At 35.6% G+C, this 20,195-nt stretch overlaps 1 protein-coding gene across 2 annotated transcripts in view; it reads right to left on the minus strand.

The window, feature by feature from the left end:
- LOC117238983 (rho GTPase-activating protein 7) overlaps positions 1–20,195 on the minus strand; it is a 349,400-nt gene that overhangs the window by 76,036 nt on the left and 253,169 nt on the right. For both annotated transcript variants that reach the window (XM_033504242.1, XM_033504244.1), the window contains one exon: positions 3,392–3,463. In XM_033504242.1, the coding sequence (XP_033360133.1) occupies positions 3,392–3,463 (72 nt within the window). The remainder of the gene's footprint in view (positions 1–3,391; positions 3,464–20,195) is intronic.

Below are 20,195 nucleotides of genomic sequence, written 5' to 3' on the forward strand. Positions count from 1 at the left end.
TAGCAATCTTTGCCAAACTTTGATTTTGTGTACAATATTTTATGATTAACCACTTGACGGTCATCGAAATAATTCTCTTGGTCTAACAAAAAGTTCTTAAGATATTCCAATCTTTTTGTCAATATTTTTTTCACGCTTATTGCTTTAATTCCAGGTGGTGTTAGTGATAAATGGACAAAAAAGCAACGGAAATTCGAAAAGAAGCGTAAAAATATCATTTTTCAAAAGGAAACGAAAAGATATTCGCCAAGTATTACAACACCAAAACTTCGGTATAAATTAAGAATAATAAATATATGTAATAATCTTCTTTCTGCCCGAATAAAAATAAAGTCGAAAATTATCAAAAATATTTAAATGTTTTTAGTAATTGTAAAGCCAATAGATTTGATATCAGTCTATGGGTAGCCGTAACGTTAAACTCCTGCATTCTGCTAGACTTCTGCGAATTCTCATAAGACGAAAAATGGCGTTTGATCAAAAAATTTCTTAAAAGGATAGAAAAAAACCGCGAGAGAAAACTTGTAACGAGTGACACGTGGGCAAAGCGAATCGAATCGCGACGCCAGGAGCGATAGTAACTTATTAAGGAGCAGCTTGATGCGTCCGGACATGTTAATACTTATCATAATGGGCCCTTTGTCGCAGCGCCTGCCAACAATGCATTCGTTATTGCACACTTGCACGTCTATGCGTTCTTGCAGTTGCGTTTGCACTCGCGGCAGCCCGGTACTGTTCTTACGGCGTCATTAGCGAGTCATTGTTTCATCGCGCTGTTTATTTACCTGCTACTGCCGCGCCAGTGCACCCCGAGAACCTATTTTTAAACAATCTACGGCAATTCGCACGGAAACGGTCCGTTATTTGTAAACGATTAGCCGTTTCGTTGGAACAATGTAATTTTACAGTGCGTTTTGTTAGCAGAATAAAATTACGTGCTACGGAAGGTTTCCCGAATCTAGACATCTGGTACAGGCACCGATTTTTATTTGATCCTCCTTTAGTTTTATTTAAAATATAAATGATAATTTATAGGTATAAAATTATTAATAAATTGTAATTTAGTTAGAAAAATAAAACTGTAATTTGGACTTTTATTATGTCAAAAGATGTGATTTTACTCGTAACTGTAACATAACAATTAATGTAACTTATTTAGTAGTATTACTTCAAATGAGAGACATTATAAGTGTTCTACAATAATATATAATTTAGAAACTTCATGTTCAAGCACTTTGGTATCCATGTTTTTCAAATCTAATTTTATCATTCGTCGTTTCGTTGCATTTTATTGATAATTATTTCCCTGACACTAACTTATAGATATATTCATAGCAATTATTACCAATTTTATAAATTCCTCGATAATTTTTATAAACGATATTCATGAAATAATATATCGTAAAGTATATAAGAGAAAGTAAACATTCATAATTAATTCATAAACAAACTTTCATAATTATAATTGGAAATATAAAATCGAAACTCGTTACATTTCTTTACCTCTTCGCGATCGATGAATTGCAAATGAAACGGTTCATCCAAGGCCGTCGAACAATGAGATCTTGAAATTTATACTCTAATATTATGGAGGTACGTAGCTGAGGGAAAAACAAAAACGAAACAGGGAGACCTTTGTTTCCGAGGCTGCGGATATTAGTAAAAATCTCACGTACACCAGACTGCCATCGAAAACATTCGCATACGTCCGCTTCGGTGGTCCATGGACCACCCTCTCTTTTGACTTGACGATTTTTCTTATTTAAAAGGGTATTGTAAATCTACACTTGGGTCGATTCTCTTATTTTCATCTTTCGAAGCCTTGGTCCATTTTTTCGAAGGGATGCGTGACGAATGTGCTTTGACCACACGCGACATTTCTTTGAAACCGAATTTGTCCATGTGATAGACATTATATACGAAACATAAGTGTCAACATAAATCTGATATCAGCAATATTTTTATCATTCTGTTAGTATTGCTTGTGACTATCATAGTGGTTCAGAGTTTGTAACATTATTAATGTAATTATTTTCCATGTTATTGTCTTAAATGTATATTGCTTATGAAAGCAAATGTTGAATTGAAATTCTAAATTTAAAATTTGTATTTTCAAGTTTTAATTTCCAAACAAAGAATTTCAAATTCGAAATCTCAAATCTAAACTTTACATTACCAGATAAACAATTTCAAATCCAATTTTTCAAATTTAAAATTTTCGATTTCAATTTTTTAGTTAAAAATTTCAAGTCTATATTCCTTCTTTTATGTTCGAAAAAATTACATACAAGTTTGATCAACTCTTAAGTACTAAAATAATTTGTTATAACATCTGCTATCTTAAATACGTACGAAAAAATGTTTCTCAAAATATTATAACTGCAACGGCTGCTTCGCAAAATTACTGGAATAAAATGAGTAAACAAAACTCATCTATCCAACATAATAATTATGAGGATTACAGAGATCCACTTCATAAAAATCCGTGGTAACCGGTCATTTTGAGTTATTTCTACCGCAAAGTGCTGATCCCTCTCGAGCTAACGACGCTGTTTGCCTCGAGCCTCAAAAGTTGACATTCTCTCTTTGAAACGTCACCCCTTTTCGGGCAGCCAGAGGACGTGACCACGCTTTTCGCTATACGTGACCGCTTGGAAATGAAAAATGGTGGACTGCATTCAGAGTGAGAAGAACCACATGGCTCCGAAAGCGAGAGGAAACGAGAAAGCGGATGCTCGAATTTCGTGAAACTTTTTTCGACCCATAATCTGTCCTGATCTGGACAACAGCTGACAACTTTCTATGCGTCGTGCGAGGAGATTCTCGAGAGTAAAGACTCGAAAGAGGCTTTCCTAAGAGATCGTGTCGATTATTATGGTGAATTATGCATGGTAAATTGAAAGTAAATTGGAGCTGTCAAAAATAACGAGCGGTCACCCCCGCAAGAATTGCTTTTCATTTTAATTACATATTTTGGAGCACTTCCAATTCAGAAAGCGTGCTTAAACGTCGAAGATTTAGATTTTATCAATGACAGATTCTATTGTGCCCTTAGACTGTTGTAGGATGCGTTTTACATAGATGAGTCAATGTGGTTGTAAATGATTCATTCTATTTTATTTCTTTCCTTTGCTGGGGTGAATAATGATTGAAAATGGATATTGTTATTCCTCTATGACAGTAATTATTCTTGGAACCCGAAGGTAGGTAGAAATAAAAGATATCTTACTATATTCCTTTTCTTTCGGTTATTTCACGTGTTAAGATGAATATACGAGGAAGCGATATTATAAACAAAAATATTTTCAATTTTTACTTTTAAGCGTTGTAATATTCAGTTAGGTTTTGTAAACATATTATAGCTAAATATTGAAAAATGAGCTTAACTTACCCTCGTACATCTGCGCATATTGTGGAAAACCAGCCGCTCTCAGCCATTTGCAAGCTTCTTGTGCTTCGATCTCTATAACAAAAGAAATCACACCTACATTAGAAAAGTTAATTTATTTCTTCACAATTATCCCACACATTATTAGATATAAGCTATAGAAATTCAAGTTAGTTTTCAAAGTTCTCAATTTTATTTCATTATTTCATTTTAAAAAAGCAAAAGATCTTCAACGCATCAAATGTCAAAAGAGTAATCACAAATTATAGATGCAAGGAATTTCCGAAATATATCGAATATGAAAAAATAATTCAAAATTATTGGAATCTGTCAAGTTTGAACATAATTGTACCATAATTATATCCCGTGCCGATCTCTCAAAGGCACAGTCCCATTAAATGAGGAAACAACGATTTTCTTCTTCGCTCGATAAAATTAAAGGATCACCAGTCAACGAACAGCAGAAACATTATCGAAGACAACCAGGCTCGTGCGATAAACTCGTTTTCAGCAAAGTGTGCGAAAGAAAAAAGGGCCGGGATCCGCATTTACATGAACAAACATTCTGATCATTAGCGGGGCAGGATTCCTCTGCTTGCAGCGCACGACCCTGCTCGTTTGGTGGATGAAGGCCTCGTCAGAAAAAGCGGCGACCACGACGAAAACGGTGCTCTTCATTATGCGAGACGAGATACCTTGGCTGACAGCGTGACATGAAAAACTCGCGAGAACGCGAGTGTGTCGCAGCGCGAAAGGAATGCATCGCGATGAAACTCACGAGACAAGGGAAAACGGACATCCCGAAGGAGGGAATTACTAAAACGAGGCAGGAATTTATTCGCGACCGACAGGAATGAGATCGATCTGTATGCTGGAATTCCGAGTATTGGTGTCAACCGTTCTGGAGTCGTTGTCGATTTCGAAGGGTTTTGTTCTTGAGGATGATGTCCGTCAGAAGGGAAATTTACTCTTTTGTTACGAAGAATTTATATATATAAAGAATCTTTTAGCTTGTCATGCTTTAACAGGGTATTTTATTAATGTACATAAGAAAAGAATGTTAAAAGATATTAACTAAACAACATTGTAAGTTTTAAATTATATAGTCTTTACTTAAAACTAGAGGCTTGAAAGTTTCAACTTAGATTTGAGAATATGGAATTTTGAATTATAGAATTTAAATTTAAAGTTTTGTATGAATGCTTAAATTTTTAAATAGAATCGTATTAGGTTGTCCCAAAAGTATCTTTCGCTATCTGCTCGCATCTGCTTTATCCAGCAATGTTTATACAAACATGAAACCTAATCTGTCAAATGTAAATAGAACAACGTAATAGAACAAAATGCGGCATACATAATTCAACAAAATAATACAAAACAGGAAATGTCGTACATCTATTATTTTCTTACAAAACGAGAGAAACTTTTGAGAGAAACATAGATCACAGAAAGGTTAATATACTAGACTCGTGTTGCAATACAGCATCTTCTCGCTCGTTTCTAGAAACCGATAAGAAACGATACGTTACTCTTCCACTGTTTCCAGGTTGTCAATCAGAAAAGTTATCTGAGCAAGCTGCGTATCTAATCTTCCGAGATGCCAAGTGGGTTATGAATGGGCATAGTTCAGTAACACTTGTTCCTTATCATAAAAACGTGTGATCGTCGACGATCTTGGAACTAGATCTCTCGTTCTTTCATCATTCTTTTTCATTCACGAGGTACTGTTTTTGACGAGATAAACGCGACATATTTTTCTATATTTATTCGATTAAATTCGCATGAAAAAAATTGAGATCAGTACATAATGCATAACATAACATAAGCATCAAACGATTATGAAACCAATCCCAAATATTTACACTTCCATAGTAGGCTGTAGTGTATTCAACGGTTCAGTAAGAAACACAACAAAAGCTTCAATTTCAAAACAATATCTTAATAAATAACATATAAGAAATATTTCATTACTCGACCACAAAAATTAATGAAAATAATACATAGAACAAATTTCAGCAAAACATTTTTTTAATAGAAATATTTGTAAAAGACACGCATCAAATTAATGAAAACAGATACAGTCAAAATATCCGCTAGAAAAATCCTAGATAAAACAAAATATCCTATGATAATGAATATACCTAAAACTAATCTGATCAAAGAGCGACATAACTTCAAAATCTCTATATAAGTTTAACTGCAATAACCTTTCTTTAGATCAGGTGGACTTGCGTGTAAGATTTGCACACCGATAACAAGGAAACAGGAAGAAGGAAAATGGAGAATATCCTGCAACTCTTCTGAAATTTCTACACGGGTCAGAGGGACATATCACTTTTCAGCAGCAGTTTTTTTCTGCGTATGGTTAATTGGCCAGGAGGCAGTCGCGAAAGTCCCACGTGGGATCCACGAGAAGCCACAAATGAGAACAGGGATAACCAACGATGGTACGAGCGAAAGTTGCGAAAAGGACATAGACGATCGGTGATATAAAGAAGAAAGCAAGGGGGTAGCGGGAAAACTTGGTGTCGAGGCTAGCACGTTTCTGTCTTTGAGGGAGTCCTTGACCACCCGTAGCGACGGAAAAGAGAATTCATATCTATAACACCGATGCGATCGCGCATTGCCACGCGATAAAACGTAGATAGCTATCACTATAAAGAAAAAGAGAGAGAGAGAGAGAGAGAGAGATGGATGGAGAGAGAGGGGGGAGAGGGAGAGAGTGGTTAACATCTTTATTTTCTGACCGCTACGTCGTCGAGCTTCTCGACCGTGGCGCACGACATCACGCGTTACATCATGGATCATGATCTGTTCTACAATATACGTTCTCGTGAATTAACCCTGCTACATTTTTCTGGTTATTTCCCATCCCATTACACTTTTCTAACGATAAAAGATGTCCCAAATTTAAGAAAAGTGTTAATAAAAGTACAAGTCCATACAAGAAAATATGATAACGCTATTATTACTAATTTTCCGATTTCAGTGTTATTTGATGACTCAAAAGAAGTATTTATAAAAGAAGCATTTATGAAAAGCTTTCGAAAATAGTTGATAAATACGCAATGTTTTGTAGGAAACGAATAATTGTGTGTTAATTTAATTCAATTAATATTGCGGCATAATTAACGTCATTAATATTTCCCAAGAGAGTAACAAAAACGTATATTTAATCCTCAAATCAAATGAAAATGTAATTAATTGACGACATATTGAATCTTAAAATTGTCATATAAAAGATGGGAGATGTAATTTATCTTGTTTTCCATCTACAGTCTATTGAAAAACATTCAAGGACCACAGCAAAATTAATTAGTCCGTTTACTTCAAAACTGTTCATAGAATCACTGCGAAACTGTTCATGAATTCCAATTCGAATTCAATCTCGTCTCTGTGGCCAAACTAGTCAAATTCGATAAATGGGCGTAATAGAGATATAGTACATGCAACCTCCTTCAAGGACGTTTAATCGAGCCTTTCACTCTTGGTGTTTCGATGGAAGTTTATTAATTAGCAGAACAGAACGGCGTGGCGCTCGCGTCGCTTTTCATTAGGTCGATCGATCACGGAACCGATATGCGTTGTTGTGCGGACGTGCTGGAAGAAACGTATTTCTGTTAGTTTTATGGGGATGGGCTTGTTCTTAAGGGACGCGAAGGGTAAGCGACGGGTTAAGAGTCTTTTCTTAGTCTTCGGTGTGTTTGTAGTGTGCGTAGTGAAGCCTTTGCGAAAGTTGCAAGGTGGATAATACGAGAATATTTTGAACAAGAAATAATCCGTAGACAAATTCCTATCGATAATTTATGGAAAATTTTACATTTTAATTTTTTCGAATTCTTGTGTGGTAGAAAAAGATTGCAAACGCTTTATCTCACGAACGAAAAAATGAGCGTGGATATAAATGACTCAGTTTACCCACAAATATTTCCCTGTTTCTTGTAGTTAAAGAAGCGTTCTTTCATTTTCAAAGTCACTACAATTAAAAAGTTCAGTCGGAAATAAAGCGCAAATCATACCATTACCCAACTTTACACTATCCAGGGATGAATTTAGTAAGACCAGAGGAAGATAATCATTTTTTACTTTTGTATATAGATTTAGACTGGCCATTGGATGAATTGAAAGGATCCTATAAACTGAAGAGTATTTATTCACAGAGATGTACATTGTATTCTTTAGAATCATGCTTGAATTAAAGAAAAACTAAATATATACGCATATGTGCAAATATTCCTCCTATTAAAGTTAATGTTTGAATAAAATTTAAAAAGATTCCTTTCCATGATCCCTGGTAATGGCAGTTTTTAACGAGCATACTGTGAGTAGAGACATCTTCTGTTATCTTAAAGTCTGCCATGGGATAATTGTGATCGCATACTGAATTTTTTACTCAATGAAGCGCGCTCCGAACTTCTTTATTCATCATGTAAACGAAAAGACGTGGTTCGAAAGTGCAATTAAAGTTCCAGTGATTGTACGTTCCTTTCACAAACAACGAACTAACTGATTCTTTTCTAAACTTGCAAAAAAACCCAATAGGAATCGCGTCAAACGTAATCCATAACTGGCATGGATTTTCGTAAAATCATATTTACAAGCCCATCCCCATAAAACTAACAGAAAAATCACGCACTAATTATAGAAATACAACTGAGTCATCGTCGACGTTATTGGTCTGTAAAGTTGCAAATATTAAGACTATTACATAATTAAAATAAATACTATAAAGTTCGTATTATCGTTTCGCAAAATTTAAATTCTTCGTTTTAGCAAAAATAATTTAGCAAAAATTTCATAGCTATCGAGATTCGTGCATCTCCTCAAACATCATCGATTGTGCGAAGCAATTAATCGAATATGCCATTAAACAAGATCGACCAAATCGAGTTTCATGCTTAACAGCAGAAGTGACGCGATATTCGCGCGTTTGAAGGTCGATTTAATGATTCATCGTCCAGCATGACGCGTCTTGGAAAGGCGGATGACACGGAAATCCAGCTCGTCGAAATAATACGGCTTTGCGGTAGGTCGCTGCCTGAGACTTCCAGCTATGTTCTGAATAAAGCGGCACGTAGGTGTGTCACTTCATGCGGAATAAAAGACCGTGGAGTACGGTACCGTAGCCGTGTAGGTACACGACCCTTTCGTAAGGAGATTTGCTTTTACGCAATTCAGGCGACAGCGGCCAGACGCCACAATCCAGAAACCGGCAAAGCGGCTGCGCCTTCCGAACGAATCGCCGTCGTAACGCGGGCAACCGGATCGAGCATCGAGACCGAACCCCTTCTAAATAGTTATTGAAAATATTTATTCATTAAATTACACTAAAACGTTCTGTTCGAAAATTTCCACGTGACTAATGATATTATTAAGGATCAATATTGTTGCTTGTTTGTTAAATTCTTCTCCGATACGCTCTCACGTTCCAAAGCAATATAGGTGAAACATATGTTAAACAAACTAACATTTCTGATAACACCTTAATCTTTGCTTTCTATGTGCTTACTGATTAACTATGACGTTTTGGACTTTCTTATCCTTTCGTATACAACGAAATACACGGAAAAATCGGTGTACAAAAAAATAAGCTGTTACGCTAAGTTAAAGAGACCTCAATCCATCACGTGAGGTATCTTAGCAATATCTCGAATTTGTGATCGAACTTAGCCGAACGTCAACAAACTTGATTAAACATTCGAACGTCGATGGTACAAAAATTTCTTTCGAGTGTCTTATATCGAAGAGCGCAATAAACCGTAGCTGAGAGAAATTCTGTATCGTATTCGTTTCAATCGAAGACCAAGATATTGTTTCGAAGATGCTCTCCCTGCTCGTTTTCTCTATGAAAGTAATATCACTGTGGAACTACACGCAAAGGAATGCCTGTTTCTCTAGTATCCTCTCGAGCTTTATTTAATTCTACTTTCCCCTTGCAACGTGGAGTACATTCCGTAACTGTTGATATCGAAAAAAATGATGTTTTTCCAGAGCTTGCGAGAGCGAATCAAGGAGAAGCATCATCGCGGGTCGAGAAAATGAGGGCGTAGAAACGAGTAAAAAAATCTTGGATAAACTTATTCAAATTGCTTTAAAATTTGAAACCTAACTTTTATGTTTAATGATAAAAATTCTTTGATCATTGATAGTTCTATGTAATTGAAGATTATTGCATTAAGCTGAAAGGATATTGAAATTCATATTATATTAGCATATACATACAGTGACTCCTCTTATTCATATTCGGGCACTGTAGTATTCCATCCATTGCTACTCTGTATATTTGACCATGATTTAATTAACGTATTTTTTGTTTTTTATTATGATAAAGCATGTATTTTTCTTGGCGATAACGCAAATTTTATTTATTTAGACTAAATAATTTGTAGCATAACAAATAATACATTAGGAAATGTATTATTCATACGTTGCAAAAATGTTCGGACATTTAATTTTTTTAGAATGACTTTACATAAAAAATACATGTATATTATATGAATTTTTTAAATGTCAATATCTTGTTGAATAGCTTTTTTGTTTTATTACATGTTGTAATCGATTTGGCATGTTTGTTATAATTTTTTGCAAATAATTTTGCGTGGTACACTTTCATTCTTCTAATAATCTTTGTTTTAGTTCATCCTTTCACGTAATTAGTGTTTGCCGAATCTTTTTGTCCAGATAGTCCCATAAGTTTCCAATTGGATTTAAATCCAGTGATTGCGGTGCTTTATGTAACACACGATGGCAGTTATACAGGATGGTTGGTAACTGGTGGTACAAGCGGAAAGGGGGTTAGGTTAGAATAAAAATTTTTCGTTTGAGGCTTTGTTTTCGAGAAAATCGGCTTTGAATTTTCGCTCGGTACGCGCGCACTTTATCACGTCTCGTTATAACGGATCTCACTGTAGATTCTTAAAAAAATTAAAAAAAAAGAAAAAGTTTTTATTGTATATTTTCGACTTCTTTTTCGCGTAGAATCACCCCCCTTTCCGCTTGTATCACCAGTTACCAACCACCCTGTATAACAGATATTCTTAAACTATCCTGGCTTTATGTTCCAGTTCATTATCATGATAAAAAAAGTGTGTTTTCAATGTCCACTGCAGTTACACCTTTTTTTAGATTTTGTTTTAAAATGTCTAAATACCTATTTTTATCCATAATTGCATCTATAAAAACCAATTCCCCAACTTCTTTCGACGAAATACAACCCCAAACCATGACACTTCCATCTTCGTGTTTAATTGTCGGACTTAAATTTCTAAAATTAAGCTCTTGACTCCGTTTACGCGGCACTATTTTTCGTCCATCAGGTCCAAGTAAACTGAATTTACTTTCATCGGCAGAAACATCATTCCACCAAGTTTGTCCTTCGTTAATAAATTATTTGGTAAATACTAATCTTTTCTTACGATTTGCCTAATTTACATACGGCTTTCGACGTGCTACTCTACCGTTATATTCACATTCTTTTAAATACTCGACGTATCGTATCTGGATGAACTTTCTTTTCTGACTCTTCAAATAATTCAGCACTTAACTTAGGAGCATTTAAGTCGGGATTTTTTATTTTCCTCCTAATATTCCGTTTATCTCGATCGTTAAGTATCTTTGGTCGTCTTTTTTGAAGAATTTACTCTATCCGATCCTCACGATTGTACCTTTTTATGTCTGCCACGATACACTTGCTTAATTTTAAGAGAGAGATGATTTCTCGATAAATATTTTCCTTTTTCACGGTTGGAAATGTCTAATCGTCGCACGTTAAAATAAGTATTTTTGCTTTTTCGTTTCATATTCAACATTTCTGACTGATGACAATGATTTTCGAATAATAATTGATATTTCGAAGTATGCTCTACATCTTGCGCAACACACATGTATGTCTGCAAACAGTACTAAAACTGTAGAAGTGTAACTAACAAATATGAATGAATAAGTGTCCGAATATTTATGCGACGTACGAATAATATATTTCCTAACATATTATAGCGTATTATATGTTATGCCACAAATATTTAGTCCAAGCAAACAAAATTTGCATTATTGTCAAGAAAAATACATGCTTCGTTATAATAAAAAACATAAGGCACGTTACTTTAATTATGATCAAATATACAGAGTAGTAATCGATAGAATACTATAGTGTCCGATTATTAATAAGAGTCACTGTATAGCATTATTAAGAATACTCTACGAAAAAAATACACCTATCAGGCTTGTTTCAAATTCCCCAAACCATTGAAGTTTAAGACATATAAATTTCGACATTACAACCAAATACAATTTCGACATTAAATATTAAATTTCTCAGAAAACAGACTACTGATATACGAAACTAAATTGTGCAATGTATATTTCATATTAAAAGTTCGATATCATGATACGATACAATAAATTAATGAAAATTTTATCTATTAAAACTTCCTTTTTTCTTGCCCACGAACTTCTATCCCTTGTAATGAAAAGCGTGACATTGCGAATTGAAATGAAAATTCTTGACATGATCGACTTAAGACCGTGGACAATCACGAATTACGCGACACAATTTCGAGAAAAAGCTCGACGTTTGCCCTTCGATTCTCGATCTGTCGCATAAAACGCGCGATATTCTTGCCCGTGACTCTTCCATCGAACGTGCTGCAGCTTTTAATGCCCGACCTACTTCGATTCTGACGTCAAAAGTCGGCCGTAAACACCATTGCTTAACCCCTGCACGTTGCATAAAAGCATGGATACACCAGGCTGTTCCAAATGTTTCTCTACGTAAGCACAGACTTCCTCTTCCACGTAGCCTACTACAAATTTATTCGTCCCTTTCAACGATCGTTTCACGGTCTCTGTTTCCCTACATTTCCTGCATCGCGATTTCCTGCCGAAACATAAATTGATAACTCGATAATTCGCATTTCGATGCAAAACGCTTCGTGTCTCGAAATACGCGTTTCGCTTATTTTATTTTATTTTTTATCGTATTACATCATAATATGCTGCTAATCGTCTCATATTGCATTGCGAATCATGGAATCAACGAAGTCTGAAAAGAATCACAAAACAAAGTCAGTATTCGATAAAATTGCTTCTAATTCTAGTCTTCTTTTTACAAAAACATTAAATATTTCTATTATCAACAACTCTATTTCTATTATTACCAACAAAGATCTATTATTTCTCTCGCAGCTCGAAAAAAATATTTCGTAGCGAAAGAGCGAGTCGTTTTAAAAAGATTAATCATATTAAAGTGGTTCCTTCGTCAAAATTAAATGATCACCAAAAACGAATTTATTATGTCCTTCTTTGACGACCCTCGTATAACATAATAGCAAAATCTCGGAAAAATAGTCGTTTTACTTCTGTCCACGTTCGCTAGAAATCAATGTCTGCGGAGAGAGACAACGCGAATTCTTGTGGAGCTCGTTAATAAAATACAAAGACAGCATTGGAATCAATGGATACTCCGGAATTGAGTAGCCGTCTTCGCGTTCACACTTCCGCATTAATCAACGATGCGTAGCCAGTATTGCTTACAATGCAAAAAGCCCGTGGACCGCGTTCGATAACGAGCAACCACTGTCGATCGAGTTGTCGCATCGGCTGCATCATTTAATTAACGTCTGTCTCGAGAAACGGCGAAAAGCCACTCGCTGAAGGAATTGCAAAACGATACCAGCCAACTGAAACGAGATCAATGTCGACTCTCTTCTCGGTCAGGTATTTGCATATGTCGCCAGAATGTTCTTGTGTTCTTGTTGTTTCCACAGAACTGTGTCCATCCGTAAAAGGGGCGATGTATTGTTGATGCGGCGCCAAGAGTCAACGCGTGTCCTCTTAGCGAACGATTTTAATAGCTCGGAACGTGTGCGATTAGAATAGACTCTTGGTTATGGTAATTTAGACGTGAATCATGTCAGAAGCAAATTTTACGCTGGAAAAATAGTTTCAAGATTAATGGCGTTTTCCCAATTTTTTTTGTAACAATTATTCCACAAGCATAGAATATTGTGGTAGTAAATATTGTAGAACGTTATGTTCATTTTTGTATCTTATATCGTGATAACAATATCGCCAATATGAGTTAAACTGAATTCTTGTTTAGGCTACGTGACTTAGATATCAATCATCTCAGAAAGAAGATTTATTATGAAAAAACAGATTTAAAATGACTGATCCTCTTTTAAAACATTCTTGTGAGAATTATCGTGAAACGTATGCAACTGATAATATACTTTAAAATGTAAAATCTGAATAGATTGAAAAATAAACATTTAAAATTTAATAAAATAGTCATCAGCGAGTGTTTAATAAATAAAAGACTGGGTGTTAATAATGTTGGCACTAGAAATTACTAGAACAGTCGTAAATCACACGCGAGCCGATAGTAATGGCCTCCAAAACACGCGAATCAATAGCTACAACCTGCAAATTATGCCAGACTGTCGATGACTATTCGTGTAATCCTAGTGTCGTGGTTATTGGTTCTCACGAGTTTGAGATTGTCAGTACCAGGTTCCAGGACCTGAATATAGTTGCAATTGATTCGCATGACTTCCCTCTATCTTCTCGCAGGAATCACGATTCGATACAGTCAAGACGTTTATTTCGGTCATTGATTATATTAATTTACAGCAAATCCAATTTTTATGACATCTGCTTTCTCATGTTTTTTCCATTTATAAAGCGAAGTTATTCAGAATCAATTTAGAATTTGTTAAGAATAAACAGCTTTTTATTGTATCTAAAAATTTCATAAAAATTAATTTCTCATATGCAATGTGTTTTTTGAAGCTATCAGCTATTTAATTAGTTAATCGTTTATTGCGTTACATATATTTTTTTAAAATGTTGGGGTATGAATAGAACGATCAGTTTGTTAAAACTTTTTAAATATGTCCGAATAGGAAAGATACAAGGAAAACACGTGGATTCACTGGCTCGTTGCCTCCGTCTCACATGTACGTGGATGCACGTCTGCGACTTATAGAGATGCAAATGAAGTGTCTCAGTTCTAAGTACCTTCCAATTGCCTTCAAATCCTTGAGTAACATAAAGAGGGACCTGGTACAACCTCTCTTGTTCTCTGTTTCTCATAAAGAGGGTTCTTCCCAACGACAACTCTCAACTACTTGTAAATAGCCGTAAAAACGATAAACCTCGAGCGTGTAAAATTATCTTCTCTTCTGAAATATCGTTAATCAGACATTCTATTTTGCTTAACGTGAAATGTAAATTTTCAGTATTAAATTTTGTGGAGTAAAATTTCAACTGAAAAGTGAAATAATGAAATTGAAAAATATAGTTCGTTTAATTTCACTTAGTTTCATTTACGTTGCAGACGTTGTATGTTTAAAAAAGGAAGTACAATATGGAACTTCGCTTTGGTACAAATTGCCATAGCGATTAACACGGTCGCGTGGGTGAATTACAATCGAAATTAAACGCCCGTGTAAGCTTTAAAAATTCTCTTTTTGGCCACGGCAATTTTCTTAATAACGCGCGGAATTAGTACTCTGTGAAACGAGAAAAAAAGGAAATCACTTTGCCGAGAGAAGGAAATTACGCTTAAGCGTTTCGTGATGCCCTGTCATTTGCGAGGAACCCTAAATCTGGACGAGCGATTATTTGCTTTAAATTTTCGTTCCATACTTTCTTCCCATAATTAAATTATTCCTCCCGAATATATATTTGAGAACTTACAGGAATATTCTACTGTTACTTATTCTACTGCTTATAATTTTTTCCGCCATATTCTTCGTGAAATTTATATCCTTTCCCGTTAAGAAAACCGTTTCTTATTTTACGGACACCCATATCGTTTACCGTTTCAACTTTTTAATTGACGATTCAGTCCAGAATTTTATGGGAGCGATAGCTACGTGGAACAAAGGTGAGCAACTATAAAAGAGGCTATCAGAAGGAGGCGAAGTAGAGTCGAATCGTTCCCAGTCTGGATATTTAGTTATCATTTTCATTGGTTTATTGCAGCTTCTAGAATGCGAGATTATCTACCCGCACCCATTACTGAAAGTTCTTTTGCAATTCGTCCCCGTTCCTCGACAACTCAACCTTTGTTCAGTGATATATGGCAACGTTGTACACTGTTTATGACCTTCCATTGCATAAACGTAACTCTAATGAGTTGCTTTAGCCACTAACATGATCACACTGTGTTCTGGAAGTGATTCGCGTTTTCGTAACCAGTTCGTGGCGCCTCGTTTCGTATAGAACTTCGACCATGTAGCTCTCGGTCCCTCGACGTTTCGAGCGAAATAGTCGTCTCTGTTTGAAATAGACATTTGCGGGCTTTGCTTCGCTAGATATAACATTGTACCATCAGTTTTTATCTCGTAGAAATTTTTAATAACAACATATCCAGTTTTATTTTCTTTTTCAGAATGTCAAGTTTTTTATCGATATTGGGTTATTTGGAAAGTTTACGTGTGCTTTACTCCTTAACATTGTTAGATTCAAGTTTAAGCTGTAAACCAAATGAACTTCTCTGAAGAACAAATTTCGGAGAGTTATTGTTTATAATAAAAGTCTATTATGCTATCAAATATATAATACGAAAGTACAAGGAACAAGAAATGGTTTATAGTGGCCGTTTTGCTCTAATTCACTTTGGTAACAACTGTGTTAATAAAATGCTAAATTATTCCTCAACTTCGCTGCGAAATTTTCGAACAACCTAATAATTTAAAGGCAAAAGAAAACCAGCATCGATTCGACAGCATGCAAATTTTTATAGCAGTGTAAAATGTGACGTGAAACAATACGGTTCCGAAGCAATTCAGAGACTTAAATGGACCGGAAATTCATGGCTGTCGGTGAACGTGCGTTTCCTCTTCGCTCGTGGTTGCCACACCCTCTCGCGTGCACCAAGGTACTGACGTGCCCTCGATCTCGAGGAACGCTTCGTTTATTTTCAACTTGGAAATATTATTCTAAAACCACGACTCCTTGCACATGTTTCCCAACTCGGTATCTTCTAACCGATTTTCTTTCTTCTTCTAGTCGAATTGTCATTTCGTTGCGTTACGCAACATTTATCGATGAATGAATATTTTAAGCTAAACACGATTTACACGACTCGCACACGATATACAGTGAATGATTAAAGTCTCGATGTAATTGTTATTAATTAACGTAGGATATAAACTTGAAAGAAATTTAGTACAGGATGTCAGATTACTTAATAGGACTTCGAACTTAAAAGAAATTTGAATTTTCAAGTTGTAAAACTTTTAAATTCAATATAATCTAGAATTAAAATTCACATGATAGAACTAGGATTCCTATTTATTCTAGTGATTATTCAGAAAATTACTTGAAATTATTGCATACTGGACGTATAAAATATTTCTCGATTGCTGGAGTCAATAGAAATTTGATTTAACAAAAATTTTCAGAGTTCGGAAAAAATAGAAAAGAGACAACGTATTAACTCCATACTTTCAAAAACGATTGAGGTCGGGATAGTAACACCCTTGTGTACAAGAGCACTCCAACCCCGATCGCTAACTACTTGGCACGAGAGGTATCATTTGTGAAACCGGAATTATGCGTTCGCTGGCGACGAAATCCATTACCAGCGTGGGTGTGTCGGGCAATGATTTACGCCTTCCCGGGGATGAATTAATACGCTTGTATGCAAACTTTCGCTCTCCCCAAGATTCTGAAAAGTCACGAATGTCGGACTCTAAGCTTAAAACCTTTCAAACCAAAAACAAGTCTTTTACCTTTTACCTTTTCTAAAGAAATATGTTGTCACAAATAGAAAAGGTTATTAAACGACAGAAAACTTCTATCGATCATATGCCAAACGACTCGAATAAGAGTTCCACACAAGGCAGCCAAAAAAACAACGGCGATAAGGGGCAAAATGACAGCGAGCAGCAGACACATTTTAACAAAAACAAGCATATCGACGAAGTTGTCCGAGTGTGCAGTTGGATCCAGGGACCGAAGGAGAGACCTCAATCTTCTTTTTCTTCCATCTTCCTGGTGAAAGATCGGTGGACGTACTAGGACAAAGGCGTGGCCCTCCCTCTTCCCCTCGGCGTGTCCCTCTTTTTATTCTTCTTCTGGTTCATCCTTGCTGCCATCGGTCGGTGCAGATTTATCTTTTCGGCTACACAGAATACGAATCCCGTTGGTATTTTACCAGGAGGCTAGCCGATGTCGATGGAACACCACTGACAAACCACTCACAACTGATCAGCAGGGTGCATTAGTGGACATTATACATCGTTTTGCTGGCATGTTGCGCCTGATAATCGACGTCCGAGGACACGATAAATGCCACGTTCCAAAAAGGGGCGGCTTCTCTTGCACCCATGTAAGACGTTAACATAATTTTGGAATCCTTCTTGACTAATTTTATTTCATTTATTACGACTTGTTTGGGAACTTTTATACGGAATAAGTGATGAGACATTTTATTTTAACAGCAGTTCCATAATGTATGTATGTGTGGATTGCGTAATGCAATGCATAATGCACACTGAGCTGAAAGTATATATGGGGAAGTGAAAATTGTAAGACATTGAATGTGAATGGAATTTCTGGGTAATAAAAATTACAATAAAATTGAGGGACTTTGAGAAAAAGGTAAAATTGTTATTTGGAAAACAATGTAGTTTCAATATCCTAATTACTATTTGTTTTCTAAATACGAATTACTATAGAAATTGTCAAAAAAAAAAGAAAAGAAAAATAAAAAATGTTCTAATATTATACATCGTTTGTAGGAGTTCCTTTTTCAAAATTATTTCTCTAGAATAGAAAGAGAGGTCCATAAAATAATACATTTAGAAGATGCATGAAACTTTAACATATAATGTAATTGCCATATGTTTTCTCTAATCTCGTACATCGAGGTTTGTCTTTTACAATTACTTAAGATGAAAGTTTGTTCTCAAGAGATTCCATATTTATCAATTATTATTCATTGTTACTCACTTTTCACCCCAAATAAACCGTTTCGAAATCCTCATTTAAGATCGGTTATTTAGGATCGACCTTCTAGAACGTTGCAGACGCTATAAGGACGCCCACTTTTCCGATTTCGAGATTCTTTCGGAAGATAACTGCGCATTATATCTAGGTAAAAGGTGCCGACTGTTTCCGAAACAAGTCGCGTAGCCGAAATATGCGGATCAGCAGGGTGTAAAAGACACTACCACTCGCTGTGCTAGAATAAGGCAATGCGCGTGGTGTCGTCACGGTGACAAAGATGAAAGAAAGGAAGCAAAAGGGAATGGCAAGAAAAAAAAAAAGAATAATGAGGAAAGAAACTCGGTCCTGCCCTATGGAGATTTGGAACTCACAGAACCGGTTTGCTTCTTTGCATAGTTCACCGGGCCTTTTTTGATGATTTGCACTGCACTTCTGCGCTGAGCGCGTTCCAAGAAGATGAATATATTTAGTACTTCATTAGTTTAATGGCGCGGTAGTTACTAAATTAGAGGACCTTCGTAGAAGTTAGACCTCAACGTCGAAATACACGTATCCATCTCGTCATTTTATTTCGACCAATATAAATCATTGGAATTATTAGTTGAGAAGATGGTAAAAACTTTTTATACTACTTTAAGAGCATTCGACTCGTAAATTTATCTTCATAAGCTTTAAAGTAACAGAAGTCTAAGTCGTCACATTTTTTCTGTAACGTATAATACAAATATTAATGATCTAATTAAACAAATAAGTTGGTAGCAAGATAAATCTTCGAAAAATGCATAATTTATAAGGAATAATCGTATCATATTTTTCTTCAATACTAAAAGCATCTTTTCGTTTCTCCATATTTCTATTTCTCACAGATGTATGTTGTGTGAAAATAGGTAGTTACGTGCTGGTAATCAATCAAATCTAATAATATATTTTGTATAAACGCAGTTCTATTTCAACAAAAATGAACAATAACCTTTTTTATAATTCCAAAAACAAAAGTCTGATAATTCTAATATTAAAGATGGCAATGATCGAATCTGCGCGACTATGAAACTGAAGGATATAAGGTCGGTACTTTTTCACGATACATAAGTGCACATTCCGAAGGGCGAGCATACACGTAACCGTCCCTGAAGTAAAGGCCGTTTTGCATTGGTGACTGGTATCGAGTGTACTGGCTTGCCTTCCTTTTCTTCCCGGTAACAATGAGACACAAAGGGGACGCGTGTGCGCATACGTACGGGAGCCCACAATGGCGTGTAAGTGTTCCCTTTTCATTACGAGTTTCTTCGTCGTACCGAGTGTCCCGTTTGCTATTCACCATCTTCTCGAACGATCACAGCCAGTTGAGCCGCCACCTATTTTACGGTCGTGGGTAAAATTAGCACCCTTCTAGGGATAAGGGTTTCTTCTCCACATAAACCCTTGGTTCCAGGCTAATGGAGCGTCGTCGAGCGAGAATTTCATGAGTTGGAAAATTATTAGGCAATTTTTATTACTGCTATTTATAGAGCTATGCATTTATAGAAAATTTTAAGACGTAAAAATGCACACGATACGAAATACAAGTAGCGTAATAAAATACAGCAAATATATGGAGAGCATATTCAACTTTTTAGTTTGGCGTTTAAGTCATGATTATATCTATTACTTCCGATTCACTTCAAAGAATTGAACTTGTAACTCTCTCATCCCAATTGAGACTCCGTAATTTTTTCAACAGTGAATATACATAAAATTCAGAAATTGCATAAATCCCACGTTACATTAATCTACGCAGATGTTGCTCTTTATATCACGAATAATAGAATGACATCTCAGGCTCTCGTTTTAAGCACGAGTTTAAGCCTCT

This window comes from Bombus vosnesenskii, unplaced genomic scaffold (genome assembly GCF_011952255.1).
Source record: "Bombus vosnesenskii isolate JDL3184/JDL3185 unplaced genomic scaffold, Bvos_JDL3184-5_v1.1 scf7180000013788, whole genome shotgun sequence".
In the NCBI taxonomy this organism is placed as follows: domain Eukaryota; kingdom Metazoa; phylum Arthropoda; class Insecta; order Hymenoptera; family Apidae; genus Bombus; species Bombus vosnesenskii.